At 41.1% G+C, this 16,115-nt stretch overlaps 1 protein-coding gene across 2 annotated transcripts; it reads right to left on the bottom strand.

Moving 5' to 3' along the window:
* Positions 1-876: 876 nt before the first annotated feature.
* LOC111849712 (nuclear receptor-interacting protein 3) lies at positions 877-9,040 on the bottom strand. Of its 2 annotated transcripts, XR_011982228.1 has the most exons (8): positions 8,706-9,040; positions 7,305-7,487; positions 7,101-7,183; positions 6,541-6,680; positions 6,375-6,427; positions 6,185-6,282; positions 4,964-5,405; positions 877-4,875 (listed from the first exon to the last, which is right to left on the bottom strand). XR_011982228.1 is itself a non-coding variant. In XM_023822828.2 (7 exons), exons 1-6 carry the CDS (start codon positions 8,868-8,870, stop codon positions 6,187-6,189), a joined length of 720 nt encoding a protein of 239 aa, XP_023678596.1. In that variant the 5' UTR covers positions 8,871-9,040; the 3' UTR covers positions 877-5,405; positions 6,185-6,186. The 2 variants fall into 2 exon arrangements, 1 of the variants encoding a protein (XP_023678596.1); XM_023822828.2 differs by having other exon boundaries at positions 877-5,405.
* Positions 9,041-16,115: the final 7,075 nt, after the last annotated feature.

Raw genomic sequence — 16,115 nt, 5'->3', positions numbered from 1 at the left:
TTGCTCCAGAGTCACTGGCTGACCCTGCACTCTGATACTCAGCTGCGTGTCACTTTGGACAAAAGCATCTGTTAAAAGAATGTAAATGTAAGATAAATGTAATGTAATGATGCAAGATCCAATAATAGATCAAGATCATGGGTTCCCGGACTTTCAGCCCATGACTGAAAATAACAGTGCCGGAGACTTCCTACACCCATTTCACGGACCGGGGTGGGGGGTGGGGAGATTGTTACAATGGATATTATCACAAACATACTCTGGAAATCATTCCGTGACCCCGGCTTTGGGATCCCCTGATCTAACTCACTGATGGTCTGTCCTGCATCCCAATCATGAAAATTTAATCTGAAACAAATGTTATCCTATTCTCTTAACAGATGTTTGTATTGATATAACTTTAAAATATACTGTGCATCCAAGCTTGTTGTGAATAAATATGTGCTAAGGCAGCCTAACTGAATTTTTAGTAAGTTTCTCATAATCTCGATTGAGTATTCAGCTGTGTACTTTTTCAGATTTATTTCCCCCCACATAAAATGAGATGATTTCAAATGTAATGAATGCCAATTGTAATTCTAGCCAATTAATTAATACTTTATTGATCCCCGTGGGGAAATTACCTCCCACAGTAACATTTTCAAGTACACCAGTGGCTGAAATTCATTTTTAGGTTTCTCCTAACTTAGGAATGTTGCAGCATACATTCTTGTGGGAAAAGACCTGTTTGTGTCACTAAATATTTGCAAGTCAAAGTCCTCAGGAATTCTGCCATTTCCTCCATGTGCCAAAGACATAGCCTGAAATTCTTTGGAAAATAGCCCTGCTGTGTAAATAGATAATGTAAAGTAAAGTAAAAAAAGGAAGAGGTCACACTTTGCATGAATGGACTTTATTAGCCAACATCTCCACGCAGACGTGTTTCAGCCTAATGCCTTCTTTGGTGTGCTAAAGACAATGTGCATTTAAAATAAAAAAAAAATACAGCAAAGCTCATGAGCACATCCTGCTGGACGGCTAATGGTAACACAACAAGTGCGATGCAGGGTATCACCACACCACTAGTTAAATCAATACCGCTTGACTTTTGTTATTTGATTTACTCTTTTCTACAGTCCAGCACCCTGAAAAGTGTAACACGATTAGGAGTGAAGCCTGTTTTACTCTATTTCATAAATAGATAATTATAAACCTGTAACCCTGATCAGAGCCACAGAAATTAAACCAATCCACCACATGGACTTCAGCTTATTTTATTTCTTGGAACCTATTAAATACCAGGAAAGGTGAGAGTACCAGGGACATGATAGACTGCATGTTCTCTCACCTTCACCAGGCGTGTGACCAAAGGAGCAGAAAATTAAATGAGCTCTGGTCGCATTCATTACACAGCCCTGTGATTGTACCCGTGATTCAGCAAGTGGAGTCTGGGCTTTTGTACACTGCTTGTCACATTGCAGATTGGTTTAGCCCACATGGGGAGTATCACAAATGGTGAGACCAGGTCCACAGGCAAAAGGAAATTAAACATTTCTCTGGTGCTTCAGTCCAAAAAAAAAACCTTACTTTAAATCAAATTCATTACTCATATTGCAGCAATTAGACAAGCTGTTCACAAAATAACATAGAAATAATTTTACTTAGCCATACGATGGCTTTATTGATCCTTAATTTGCTTCATTTCCTGAGCTCTTGTAATTGGCCCAGAGTGTGAACGTAACCACATCAAAAGGCATTCTTCAAAGTGACAGAGATCATAATCATAGACCCAATTGATACTTGCCCTTTAGGGAGCAGAGCATTGAGACATGGCTGTTATTCATAAACACCTGGACATCACACTAATCAGGATTGGAAATAGGTCCATTTTGTCCATTTGGTTGTCTGTAATAAAGATTTTGCCTCCGAGACTGGGCTCGTGTTGCGTTTTGTTGGTTAATCATGTTTCCTATCCAGTCAGGCCTGACAATTATTTTTTAGCGCTTGCTAACAAGCTTCCTGCGGTCTGTCACCCTGCACACACACCTGTTACTGGCCAGATCATTAAAAATGACACCCACACACATTTATCTCATGGCCGCTTCCAGCAGCACCGCTCAGCCGTTAAATCAGTAATTACTCCTGGCTGAATTTTGCTTACAATGTGACCCTGTACTGGGTAAGTGGTTATAGAAGATCAATAAATGGATTTCCTTGTTGAATTTCTTCCTGGAAATGTACAACCATTAGACATAAGCATAGCCGCATGATTTCTTTGCAGTTCTGAGAATGTTCTGGAAATGGGTATGCTTTATTATATGGTGTGCTGTGCTCTCTCTTCTGCCCTGTGATTGTGTAAGATAACGGATCAGTGAAGACTTTCTTTTATTTGTTGTAGGTACCAAATAACCACACACACAGGAGTAGAGTGAGGGGCGTTTTCAGAGGGATTATCTGATGCCGAAATTGTAATCTGTCATCTGGCTTCTCCATAAATAATAAGCTAAAGATGCCAGTGACATAAACTCCGTACGTGAACATCACCAAATGTTTGGATCACAATGGGAAAGCTGCCCCCGTTAACGTTCCCACTTCAGTTTTACTCAAATTAAAAATACATGAATGCGATCCACTTACTTTATTGATAACATTGATAAATGCGTCTATATAAATTGTACAGATTGACATAATTGAAAGTACACAAAATATGTATCATAAGCAATATACTACCGTACTTTATATAAATTAAAAAACAGCATTACACATATTTAAGTGTGAAGATCAGTGTTAACGCTGTATCTCTATGAAAATACTATATCAAAACTAGTGAGAAAGGTACAGCTTGTGTAATTTAGTCAACTATTGGTATCTAGTTATACTAAAGCATCACATCTAGTGGATTTACCTGCACTTATAAAAATACTTCAAAAACATTTTAAAGTCTTACATCTATCCTACACCTATCCTACACACAGGGGCAGAACAGCAGTGTGGAGATTTACACCTATCCTACACATAGGGGCAGGACAGCAGTGTGGAGATTTACACCTATCCTACACACAGGGGCAGGACAGCAGTGTGGAGATTTACACCTATCCTACACACAGGGGCAGGACAGCAGTGTGGAGATTTACACCTATCCTACACATAGGGGCAGGACAGCAGTGTGGAGATTTACACCTATCCTACACACAGGGGCAGGACAGCAGTGTGGAGATTTACACCTATCCTACACACAGGAGCAGGATAGCAGTGTGGATATTTACACCTATCCTACACACAGGAGCAGGATAGCAGTGTGGATATTTACACCTATCCTACACACAGGGGCAGGATAGCAGTGTGGATATTTACACCTATCCTACACACAGGAGCAGAACAGCAGTGTGGAGATTTACACCTATCCTACACATAGGGGCAGGACAGCAGTGTGGAGATTTACACCTATCCTACACACAGGGGCAGAACAGCAGTGTGGAGATTTACACCTATCCTACACACAGGGGCAGGATAGCAGTGTGGATATTTACACCTATCCTACACACAGGAGCAGGATAGCAGTGTGGATATTTACACCTATCCTACACACAGGGGCAGGATAGCAGTGTGGATATTTACACCTATCCTACACACAGGGGCAGGACAGCAGTGTGGAGATTTACATCTATCCTACACACAGGGGCAGAACAGAAATGTGGAGATTTACACCTATCCTACACACAGGAGCAGGACAGCTGTGTGGAGATTTACATCTATCCTACACACAGGGGCAGAACAGCAGTGTGGAGATTTACACCTATCCTACACACAGGGGCAGGACAGCAGTGTGGAGATTTACACCTATCCTACACATAGGAGCAGGACAGCAGTGTGGAGATTTACACCTATCCTACACATAGGAGCAGGACAGCAGTGTGGAGATTTACATCTATCCTACACAAAGGGGCAGAACAGAAATGTGGAGATTTACACCTATCCTACACACAGGAGCAGGACAGCTGTGTGGAGATTTACATCTATCCTACACACAGGGGCAGAACAGAAATGTGGAGATTTACACCTATCCTACACACAGGAGCAGGACAGCAGTGTGGAGATTTACACCTATCCTACACACAGGGGCAGAACAGCAGTGTGGAGATTTACATCTATCCTACACACAGGGGCAGAACAGAAATGTGGAGATTTACACCTATCCTACACACAGGAGCAGGACAGCTGTGTGGAGATTTACACCTATCCTACACACAGGAGCAGGACAGCTGTGTGGAGATTTACACCTATCCTACACACAGGGGCAGAACAGCAGTGTGGAGATTTACATCTATCCTACACACAGGGGCAGAACAGAAATGTGGAGATTTACACCTATCCTATACACAGGGGCAGAACAGCAGTGTGGAGATTTACATCTATCCTACACATAGGAGCAGGACAGCAGTGTGGAGATTTACACCCATCCTACACACAGGGGCAGAACAGAAATGTGGAGATTTACACCTATCCTACACACAGGAGCAGGACAGCTGTGTGGAGATTTACATCTATCCTACACATAGGAGCAGGACAGCAGTGTGGAGATTTACACCTATCCTACACACAGGGGCAGAACAGAAATGTGGAGATTTACACCTATCCTACACACAGGAGCAGGACAGCTGTGTGGAGATTTACATCTATCCTACACACAGGGGCAGAACAGCAGTGTGGAGATTTACATCTATCCTACACACAGGGGCAGAACAGAAATGTGGAGATTTACACCTATCCTACACACAGGAGCAGGACAGCAGTGTGGAGATTTACACCTATCCTACACACAGGGGCAGAACAGAAATGTGGAAATTTACACCTATCCTATACACAAGGGCAGGACAGCAGTGTGGAGATTTACACCTATCCTACATACAGGGGCAGGGCAGCAGTGTGGAGATGTACACCTATCCTATACACAAGGGCAGGACAGCAGTGTGGAGATTTACACCTATGCTACACACATGTTCGTATAGCTACATTTATCCTATGAACAGTATACAACCATTTGTACAAAGCACTTGTTTTTCTAACTTGATTTTTTTTTTCTAAAAAATAACAGTACTGACCAATGATATTTGGATTATTTGGTGTTGCTTTGTAATATTACTATATGTATACATATAAAAAACAACTTTAAATAGAGTTCAGCTTGGCAACGGTGAGATAGGTGGTCATTTTTAGGGCAGTGAGCTCCTGAGGCAATCCAGTAGCAGGACGCCCGTCAGAATGCGGACTTCCATTTTTGGCCTGGCTGGGTGACTCCTGTTTACCTTTCTGTGAAGAGACAGCTATTGCAGAGGGGGGCATCTTTTCATTCCTAAGGCTAGAGGTCTCAACATCTATTTCCACACAGTAGGGTGAGGGATCAGACTTCCTGGAGTCAGGGAGACCTAACAGTTGAGGAAAGGAAAAAAGAGATTTATAATGTGTTGCACCATATGTAGAACCAATGGGAAATGTCTTTTTTGATGACACTTTACTTGAGGGGACATGAATAATGTACACACTTACTTAATGCATTAATTAACCAGTAACTAATTGTTAAGTACTGATCCTATCATGACAGTTCATATATTTCATGGGGAAACCTATGATTTGCTCATGATTTGTTCTTGAGTAGCAAATGATCTGTCATTTTTGCCCCCTCATGTCTTACCATTAACTAATTAGTTAACTGGTAGTGCCTGAATGAAATACGTGAACTGTCATGATTTATTAATGATGAATGAACATGGGCTCAGTATGTAACGAACACTTAGTTACTGGTTAATTAATGCATTAAGTAAGCATGTACTACTACATTGTTCATGTTCCCTCACAGAAAGGGACTTTTTTTTTTAATGGTTAAAAGCTATTAAGTAGACAAATGTAGCTGAAAAAAATATTCGATACACAATATAATAAATGCTGAAATATTTCAAAATTTCAGTAACAAAGAAACCTTACATATTCAGATAATAAATATTATTCCATTACACTACTTTTGTCTTAAATTCCAAACTGTCAGAGACAATATGAATCGCTGATATAATTTTTCCCATGTCTGAAGTACTGCTGTAGGTGGAATAATTCTGCGAATCAGATTAACTCCCTCAGGATTCTTTCTGGTCACTAGTCGTTCAGCCCCTATTACCACAATGAGACCAAAGTCCTGATCATCAATACGCACCATCAGTCCAGCAGTCCACTTCTGCAATCAACAAACTGGACTTGCTCCCTCTCCACTCTGCCAAGCACCAGCATTTGCTTTTCCATGTCAATCACACACTGGAACAACGCAACGAAAGAGCAAAACTATTGCAGTCATTATATTAATTGCATGCCTGAAACCAAAGGGAATCAAGGTAGTAAACTCTTACCCTCTGTGATTTCAAGGTTCTGGCCCCAAGAGACATGAAAGACTTCTCATGTTCTGCAAAGATATATTGAAATGACCTCAGTACAATGCAATTTAAGTGCAAAATTTGAAAAAAAAAAAAAAAGCAACCATGCAGTTTTTGTCACTAATTACAGCCTTTGACCTACCGACGACTGTCACTGTGCACTCGATCTTCACTTGTCCAATTACCAGCGTGACTTTCTCGATGTGCCCCTGAGGCTGGAGGTTACGCCACAATGGCAAGGAGTCCATCTCAGTTTTGTTCATGTTGACTCTTTCCTTTAAGCTGAAAAAGACGGTACATTTCTAAGTAATCTTCAAATGGCTATTACAGCAGCAGAAGCAGGACTTTTTAAAAAACTTGTCATAGTTTGGGGCCAAAATAAATTCCTCGATATCCAAAAAATGAATAGGAATATAATGTGTTTGTAAGGTAAGAAATGATTCGATGGAATAAAGTATGTATTCTTTGTATTCTTTTTCGGAAAACACCCCCCCCCCACCTCCATGTGTGTGAGTTTCTGCTCACACACAACTTTAATTAATAATTCCGATTCCTTCTTATTATTTAATCATACACATGATTTTAAATAGCTTTCAATAATCTATATTTTTAATGCAAAATTTCATTTTATCCTTTGTCTTCGTTAACATTTAAGCAGCTCTAAAATAAAGAAATCAAGCGTTTGGTTTATGCACTGCTTACCCGAGTCTTTCAACACATGCTGTGGACATGAGGTTGGCCTTGCAGCCAGTGTCTATCAGAACCTTCGTCTCCCGCCCCCAACACTGAAGTAATAGAGGGAGATGGCTGTCATCAATTACCAACACATCAGCTTTAAATGAAAGCTATTGGCACGAAAGGGGGACGGTTAATTAAGTTACTCGCTTGCAGGAAGCTGTTGGGTACCTTGCAGTTCACAAATACATAGTCGTCCTCCTCGGGCTGAATAAAGCTCTCCTGCTTTCCCAGGTGAGACCCGATGCTTTGCAGTACAGCACCATTGTTAGGGGGTTTAACGCCGCGATTGTTCTGCTTGCATCTCGACATATTGGCGTCCATCAGCCGTCTCTGTAAAATATTATGTGGTTGCTGCAGAAAAAAAATAAATGAGTCTTCCAGTTGATATTTCTTCAGCATAAATCCAATACTTTGGTACCTCCCTGACGACTGATATCATAGACATTCAGAACACGTCCGCTATTAAAGAGGAAAATGTTTAAATTCATCGGCCTTTGCCTTATGTCTGTTCACCAGATGAAAAATTAAATACAAGGAATAAGTAGTTACATAATCATACATTAGATTTGCGGGTTACATTTCACTTTAGAGGGCACAAATAATGTAGCATTACGTTATTACTTATGTATTAATTAAACACAAAGTAAGTCTTAGTAACATACTGATCTCTTGTTAATTCATGATTAATGAATCGTGACGCATGTTTTATCTCGAGCAGTTTGTTACTGTATGTTAATTCTGTAAACCTTTGTGATCTACTGAAGGAACTATACAGAAGGAACAAGAAATTAATAACGAATAACAAGTGAAATACTGAGCTCAGGTCTTAAGTAACGACTATATTTGTTTATGATTTGTACTTCAATAGTAACCGATCGAGTTAATACAAAGTATTTGTGCCCCACCCCCAAAAGTGTTATTGATTTGCATATATGCAATTCATGCGTTAAGTTGCTCATATGTAGGTACTCCGTCCCCCCACGCCTTCACCACCCCGTTATCCGACACCCGCAGGGCAGTGAGAGACCCCCGGGAGATTTTCTACTGTATCCCCCGTCCTCTGCGGAGCCGCTGCTCCAGCACCATGACAGCCTTACGTAAGAATCTTCGCATCTTTGTATAAATGAATGCAGTTGGATTGTTAATTGTCATTCAAAACTGACGATATATATTTACTGAAATTGTTCAGCATACCAGAGTAAAACAGCTGTTGATGTTTACCAGCGCGTCAAGTCCATGAGGATGCAATAAATCACCCGCAATAAAGGTCTTAATGGGTAATATCGTATACGAACGGCAAAGTAAATTCAATCGTCAATTTGGATGCCTGTACTAAAAAAGAACTTGCATGAATAAAATATATTCCCAAAATACTACATTTACGTTATTTTACTTAAAATGTGGCGCTCTGAGTTTTCCTTATTAAGGCTTTAAAAGCTAAATTGCTCTTGATTTGCACCCTTCAATACTTCTACTTTAGTGACCAAGGACTCTGGATGACGTAGAATAAAAACGTCGCCAAAGACGATGCTACCAAGTTTATACATTTAGCAACAAAACCAGTGTTACCATTTCCTTGGAGGTTCCCAATTTCTTGAGTCCGTCTAGGGGCAGTAGGTCGGCAGAGTCCTTGTGAATAAACTGCAGGGTCTGCTTCATCCTCCGTTGCTGGCGTATGGCTGCGGATTCCCGGTTCTCCATGTTACCGTCACTCCGCATCCTGGGGTGAAGCATCGCAGCTCCGAGCGGCGGGGGAAGCCGGTGCGATCGCCGCTTTATATGAGGACAGGTGCGGGGTGTTGACGTACGTGACTCGTGTCGCACGATGACTAAGATCGAAGTCACCGGTCACATCAGACTTCAAGAAATGGGTGTAGCTTCATGGGGAGAGCCGCTAGCCTCAAATCTGTACGGTAACACTATTGCGTCAAATAATCGATTATCTTTTCCCTCTGTTACATAATACTGACTAGAAGGAGTTCCTTTATTAAGACTGATTTCTATTCAGAAAAAATGGGGAAAACAGACATTTTCAAGTCACGACAGTAGTCGTCAAAAAGTGAGGTTTTATTCTGCCAAGGTTTCAATAATAGGCTTATCTATTTTAGATTACAACATAACATCAAAATTCTGACTTACAGTCAGAAGAAAAAGGTCTAGTCTTTTGATATGAGTATATATAGGGCAGTGACAAGGAGTCACGAATATTTATTACTAATCAGATGTGCAGTTAACCAGCTATATAATGATATATATCATGAACACCGCTGCATGAAGCACAATAATACTGCACAATAAATTTACACTAAAATGGTGTGTGAGTGGATGGCGTGTGAGTGTGTCCTGCAATGGGTTGGCAACCCATCTTGGGTTGTTCCCTGCCTTGCAACCATAGCCTTTGTGACCCCCTCAGACCCTGAATAGGACATGCGGTTACAGAAAGTTAATGGGTGGATGGAAATAAATGGGATGGTTTTCATTGAAATAGTCAGCGACAAGTCATTGGTTGCTGTGTACTGGCCCTTTAAGGGGAGTGACGCTAAGAAAGGAGAAATCAGACAGTCCTCCATCTTTGTGAGAAGAGCTGCAGGTGAAGGTTTCACTGTCCTCAAGACCCAGTTCCTCACTTCTGCAGCTCTCTGCCTCTGACAACCAGAAGAAGCTGGTTCCTAGCAAGCTCTCCAGAGGAACTGGTGGGCGGGGTCTGTTTCTGTGGCCAGGAGATCACCGATGAGCAAGAATGGGGCAGGATTCACACAGCGGGTGGATGTGGCACAGACACATCACTCTGCTGCAGACTTTGAAGGTCACACTGGTCCTCAAGGTCCTCCAGCGTCAGGTGCTTCTGTTTGCATCCTTGGCATGGCCTCTGTCCACTCGAAACTGATACTTCAAAGACTTCCTCAAGACTGCCAGTCTTAAGCCTAGTTCATATTTTACTTTTCCAAGTGTGCTTTTGGGCTGCAGACGATCATGTGTGGTAGCCTGTGTTCATACTGCATCTGACTGCAGATGCGGATGGTTGTGATCGGTGCATGCATACAGCAGTGATATTCCACCATACCAGGAGAGGCCAGATTTTCTGCAACAAACAGAAATACAAACAGTGTAATGAAATGGGTAGCACCGTAACTACTACAACAACAACAACAGCTCTTCCTCAAGCCTTTGTTGTTGACCGCTGATCTGTGAAAGTTGGCGCTGCCACCTACTGGAAATACCTAATCAATTATCTTGCATGTGCGCAAGATTTCCACTAGATACAAAAAGGCACTGGACAGTCAATTGCTGAGTTTACAAGCACTGCAAGGGGGAACAAATGGGGAAGGAGTCCACGTGGGAGCAGTGGGTGCATCTTCCTCCAAGGGACTGGGTTAGGACCGAATGAGGAGACAGGGGCTATCAACGAAGACATTGCCCTTCAGGTCTCAAGTGGCGGCGTGTTCAAGATGAATGCTTTTGGCTGTGGCTATGCGAGATGAGTGCAATATCCAGACTGGTGATAGACTCATTTTCTGGTGCCTATCACACCATGCCCAGCCAACTGCCATCTTCATCTTGGTCCACATTCACAGTACTGCCAGCACCGTGTCACTGCCTATTAAAGATCATCCATCCATCCGTCTGTCACCTCTCACCATGTGGGAAGAGGCAGATGTTCCCCACATTCACACCATCTGTGACACTGAGCAAAGGTGAGTTTTGCTATGTGCACATGAAAATGGACAGCAGAACTGAGTGGGAATTCTCCAAATCTGATACTGCCAGAAATGTAAGAGAATAATACCCATAAAACCATAAAATCTACATGTGTTTCTCTACCCTTTCAAAGAAAACGCCATTATTCTGGAAAACAAATATCAAATGAAAAAAACGGCCTGAAAACTGTACAAATGAACTGAAGTTTTCACAAGTGTAGTTGAGTGGAGTATTTTAATGAGCTCTAACATTACTCTGTTACCACTACACTCATCCACAGCTGCGTGTGGTTTCAATCTGCCATTGGACCTTCACATCCAGCAAAACTGCTCTGAACATTTTTCCTGGGAGCTGGCCATGGGAATTTCCAGAACTTTCCAACTGATTCACATGCATATCCAGCGAGAAGCTGGCAAACAGCTGTGTTTTCCTGTGTTCCTCATCCTCACGGACAAAGACGTGCTAGGCCAGATGGAGCTCTGGACAAGGCAAACCCATTTGAGAGCGAACTGCAAGCAGTACATCATTCAAAAGAAAATCACTGTGGTTCTGAGAGATGTGAAATGGGCAACATCAAGCCTACTGATGGTCTAATCTCCAGAGAACATGTGTATCAAACTGCCAGCCAGAAGAAGTGTTAACATCATCGACTACGCTCACAGTACTGTGTCATGACCCATCAAAGACCAATCCTCAGAGGTCGCAATATTATTTGTAGTAGGGGAAGTTCTTTTCGCATTGACAGGATAAACTGCAATGCAATACAGGACAATCACTAGTGCAATAAAAGACAAGACAAGTGCAATATTGGAGTGAACAATAAACTAAAAAGGTTGCAATGGGGATAAAGACAGCGCCTTCTGGTAGACAAGGCTGTACCTGTAATTGTGATAGCTTGTTTTTTTACTGAAACTATTCATTGGGAAGAATTACTTCTCAACTACTTAATGTCACTTAAAATGTAATTCAGGTCCGTCCAGTTTCCTGAGATTTAATTTAAAACAGTAGCACTCAATTTAATTGCATTCTCCAAACAATTGGTGGACACTTACGACGAAAAAACGTTGTTTGAGAATGTTTATCCATAAGCAACGCTAGGCTTTTCTCCCTGGGGGTGAAACCGTGCAAGATACGAGAGCCTATCCATCCATCCATCCATCCATCCAAATAAATAATTTGTAAAACATAGTTAGTAAATTTTCGAATAAATTATTATTATATACTGATATAACTAACACATGCCACATTGTCAAATATAAATAAATAATTTTATTGAACTAAACACGTCATACCTGTCAAGTTTTGGATTTGAAAATAAGGGAAATTTTCCGGCACCCACCGCGAGCCACCCCACCACCCCAACCAAGCTCCAGTATCCCTTACATTCTAAGACAGGTGTACAAGAAATTTAAAATAACCACTTGTCATTTACATTTTATTTTCATTACACATTTTCTTTTAATTTCTCATGTTCACTCATGTGGCTCTCTGGCATTCACTAATGGCTTATTATACAGATTTGTTGCAGACTTTGTATCCTAGCTTGTTCAAATCGTCACCGAAGGTGAAAGTAACGTTGTTTTTGGCACACAGCATTGCCATTTTAAGCTCCGCATTTATGACCTGGTTAATGTTGTAAATGACCTGCAGACTACTGCAGGTGGCAGTTCTCGCGAGGCTACTGACAGTTCAGTTAGGAGAGGCAGAGGAATTTTTTTAAATAATATTATAATACGGGAGATTTACGGGAAAATACTAATACGGGAGGACGGCGGGAAAGAGGGGTAAAATACGGTAGTTTCCCGGCCAAAACGGGAGACTTGACAGCTATGAAACACGTTGAAACAGCACTTTCATCTGAGTAGTAGGGGGTACGAAAAAACAGAATGGACACGATCACATCAAGTCACCGGCCATTTCAGTTTAAACATATTCAAACTGACGCAATGCCAGGAAAACACCGCAATGACAGAACTTATTTTCCAGTGCCAGCAGTGTGAATTTTGCTCATGCACATAGTATTTCGTATATATTCATAATACAATGTATATTGTTATCCCTGCTATTAACTATCCAACCAATCAAAAGCCAGATTACGATTTGACGTCTTCTTCTGTTGTATTGACTGGGATGTAATCAGGGTGACTGCACGCGCTGGGCGTATCAGTTTCCAGTAATAAAGACAGAGACGCAGTAATTTCACAATGGTTAAAGAGACTGCATTTTATGTCATTCGTGTTTTAAAAGCTATAATTGAGAGATAATATGTCAAGAGAAAAGCAATAAAAATGACCTTGCAGCGAAATTATGTAACATTTTGTAAACCACCATGCGAACAATGTATGCAGTGGGATTGCCAAACTCTTGGAACTCTGTATTACGGAAATAGCATAACATTGCTTAGTTACATTAATTGTAACTCAAAAGAACGTTATCTATAGCTAGCCCTGTTTGTACAAAGAAGACAAATAGTCCATCATCACTTTCTACTGACTTTTTTTAAATTGCACTTTCCTGCACTGGATTTAAAAATAACAGTGGTTGATAACTGGAGCAGAAGTCCCACCAGACTGTGTAGAAATAGGACGCGTATTTCTCATGACAGTTATTTACCTTCATGAATCAGAGTCCTTAATATTTAAATAAATATTAAATAAACTGGCACCCGTTAATTTGTCTTTTTTAATTTTGAAGTCAGATATTTCTGTACACACAAAAAAGCAAGGACTGATGCAGGTTTATAAGACTGAGTGACAAGGTCTGCTTTCATGTGCAAATTCATTCTGCAGTCCTCTGCTTAGGAAGTGTCAGCCCTTGAGATGTGAGAAGTGAGTCTCACTGTGGTATCTAACCATTAAAAATGGACACAGCAGGCAGCAGTGATTTCTGCAGTTCGATTGAGATCAGCAGTAAAACTCCCTGTTCTGCTCAAGCTGCTCTCATCATTGCCCCAGGGAACGCAGAACATCATTTCCCCCCATTTCCTGTTCAAATTAGTTATCATACATCCTAGCAAGATTTCTTACATAACTCATCGCTGTCATGTAGGGGACATTTTTCATTGCTTTCCACACATAACTGCAAATGTGATTCATGTCATCACACATACCTTCATAAACAATTTGTCAGGGCCTCTGTTTATTTTGCACATAGCGACAGATGTTCTGTGAAAAATCTGTTTCTGAACTGAGACATTAACAAAGTGCAAGCATTGATTATGTGCACCAATGGGTTTGTTGTTTCTGGTGGGGGGGGGGGGGGAGGAGGAACGAAATAGTCAGTTACCTTTGGTCAGCAAGGACTGACAAAAAAATTCTCTTGCTAGTTGCCTGTTAAGGAGCTATACACAGTAAATCTTTATAATCTTGGGACAACGGAACAGAGATGCATCTCCCAAACAGCGTAATATGAATACCAATATAAAATATTACATAAAATAGGGGAAAAACCATATAACTGTGAATTTATATATTGTATGTATTTTGCACAGCACGTACACAATAGATAATGAGCAACTGAGGTAGGCATTAAAATGATATAATGTACTAGTACAAAGTGTAAGTGTAAAGGTTCATATAGTGTATTATCAGTATTATTATTATGTATCAAGGGAACCAAAAATTGTAAGGGGGGGGGGGGGGGTCTCATATGCACCCAGATCCTTGAGAAGTTAATCAGATGAAATGAATGCATGTACAGTATGGGTGTGTGTGTGGGTGTGTGGGTGGGGGGGTGGTATTTTGTTACATGACAGCGTAGGAGAAAAAGTTATCTTCATTTGGGAATCCTACTGTAGAGATTGGACTGCTGGAATACCAGTTAGCAATGAGTTTTGTGATTGTCGAAAGATGGCCAGTTCTTCCAAGTTGTGAAATGACCAAGAAATTTAAAGTTCATATAATTATGTGAGAAAAATGTCTCTGTGGTCTGTGAGCCGGACCTATAAAGGGTTGATAGAGAGAGGATAAGAGCAGGCAGCCACTGTCCACAAGTAGGAGACCATCTTACTGTCAAATCACAGGTGAAAATACATTTCCATCCATCCAGGATTCCTCACAAGCCACGCACACCCTTTTAACTTACAGACAATTTGGCTATTTTAGTACAATTTAGACTCAGACATGTGAGGCAACAGTGCAAACCAATAATCACCATGTCACACATTTTTGGGTTAATTTAAGCTGCAAAATGATGTTACGGACCCTGTGCAAAATTGTTGCGCAATTCCCATTCCCTAATAAATATATAAGTTGTACATAGAGCCTCGCCATTTTTCATGGATATTAAATATCGTTTGCACAGTGCAGCAAAATAATCTTGAGAGTGCGCACGAGTCCCGAGCATTGCAAATGACGTCCTGGGTGGACACAGGTAAACCATAATAAATCCGGGCGTTAATGTAATCAGGGAACCGAGACCGCAAACTAACGAGCGCTGCGGAAAAGCCGCAGCCTCGCCCTTTAACCCTGGATATTCCGTGAAAGTATCCATCACTACGGTAATGAGTTTCTGTAACGAAAAATCTCGAGTTTTGAGCTATAATTTTGGGATTACTTGCTAAACCCGCCTTTCTGGAATATCGCCCTGTAGAGAGGAGGCTTCGAAATATTTCTCTCTGTGATGGCCCGTGCAGCGTCTGCACGATTTAAGTCACATAAACACTCACACAGAAAGAGAACGAGAAATATATTGTAGGAAAACCCAGACAAGTTCAGGAATTCGGTGTTTTTTCAGCTCTTATGGCGGAATTCAGAATTAGAAATGGACGACATTTAAGAAAGCTGGCTGCTCTGTATAGCAAGACTGACACCTAGTGGAGAAAAGTGGTACGTGAGGTTTCCCCTGCTTTTCTCTTAAAGCTGCAGGACTGAAAGAAAACAAAGTGCTGCGACTGCCCGCCATCGCCCTCTAAAATGACGTCATTGTGGTATCCCTCTCCATACGACGAAAAAAAAACCTGAAACGTCAAAGTCTTTATCTGTCAAACGCCCAGTATGGTAGAGCCATCCGTACAATGAAATGCTATTTGCACATACAAACACACAAACCAAATACGTGTAACTCGAAAATATAAATTAAGGGAAAGGGGGAGACGGTAAAGAAGTAAAATAAAGTACGATAAATAAAAAGGTGTAGCTCAGAAATAAATAATAATCAAGATAGTGAGAAGGACTAGGTTGCAACATGATTGTTTGGTGGCTCTTAGTGTAATAAAATGATAAGTGTAACAGTCTATGTTTCAGGCACAGTATTTACCCTCTGGGGGTCCGAGGTCTACTG

This window comes from Paramormyrops kingsleyae, chromosome 13 (genome assembly GCF_048594095.1).
Source record: "Paramormyrops kingsleyae isolate MSU_618 chromosome 13, PKINGS_0.4, whole genome shotgun sequence".
Classification (NCBI taxonomy): domain Eukaryota; kingdom Metazoa; phylum Chordata; class Actinopteri; order Osteoglossiformes; family Mormyridae; genus Paramormyrops; species Paramormyrops kingsleyae.
The sequence above is the reverse complement of the archived record's forward strand: the minus strand, read 5'-3'. Positions and strand labels throughout refer to the sequence as shown.

Excerpts from the sequence above, each read along its gene's own strand:
- LOC111849712 (XM_023822828.2), bottom strand. The coding sequence starts at position 8,870 with ATGCTTCACCCCAGGATGCGGAGTGACGGTAACATGGAGAACCGGGAA. Across the intron at positions 7,184-7,304 it reads ATGTATTTGTGAACTGCAAG|TGTTGGGGGCGGGAGACGAA; the intron begins GTACCCAACAGC and ends CTATTACTTCAG. Across the intron at positions 6,681-7,100 it reads GCATGTGTTGAAAGACTCGG|CTTAAAGGAAAGAGTCAACA; the intron begins GTAAGCAGTGCA and ends CGTCTTTTTCAG.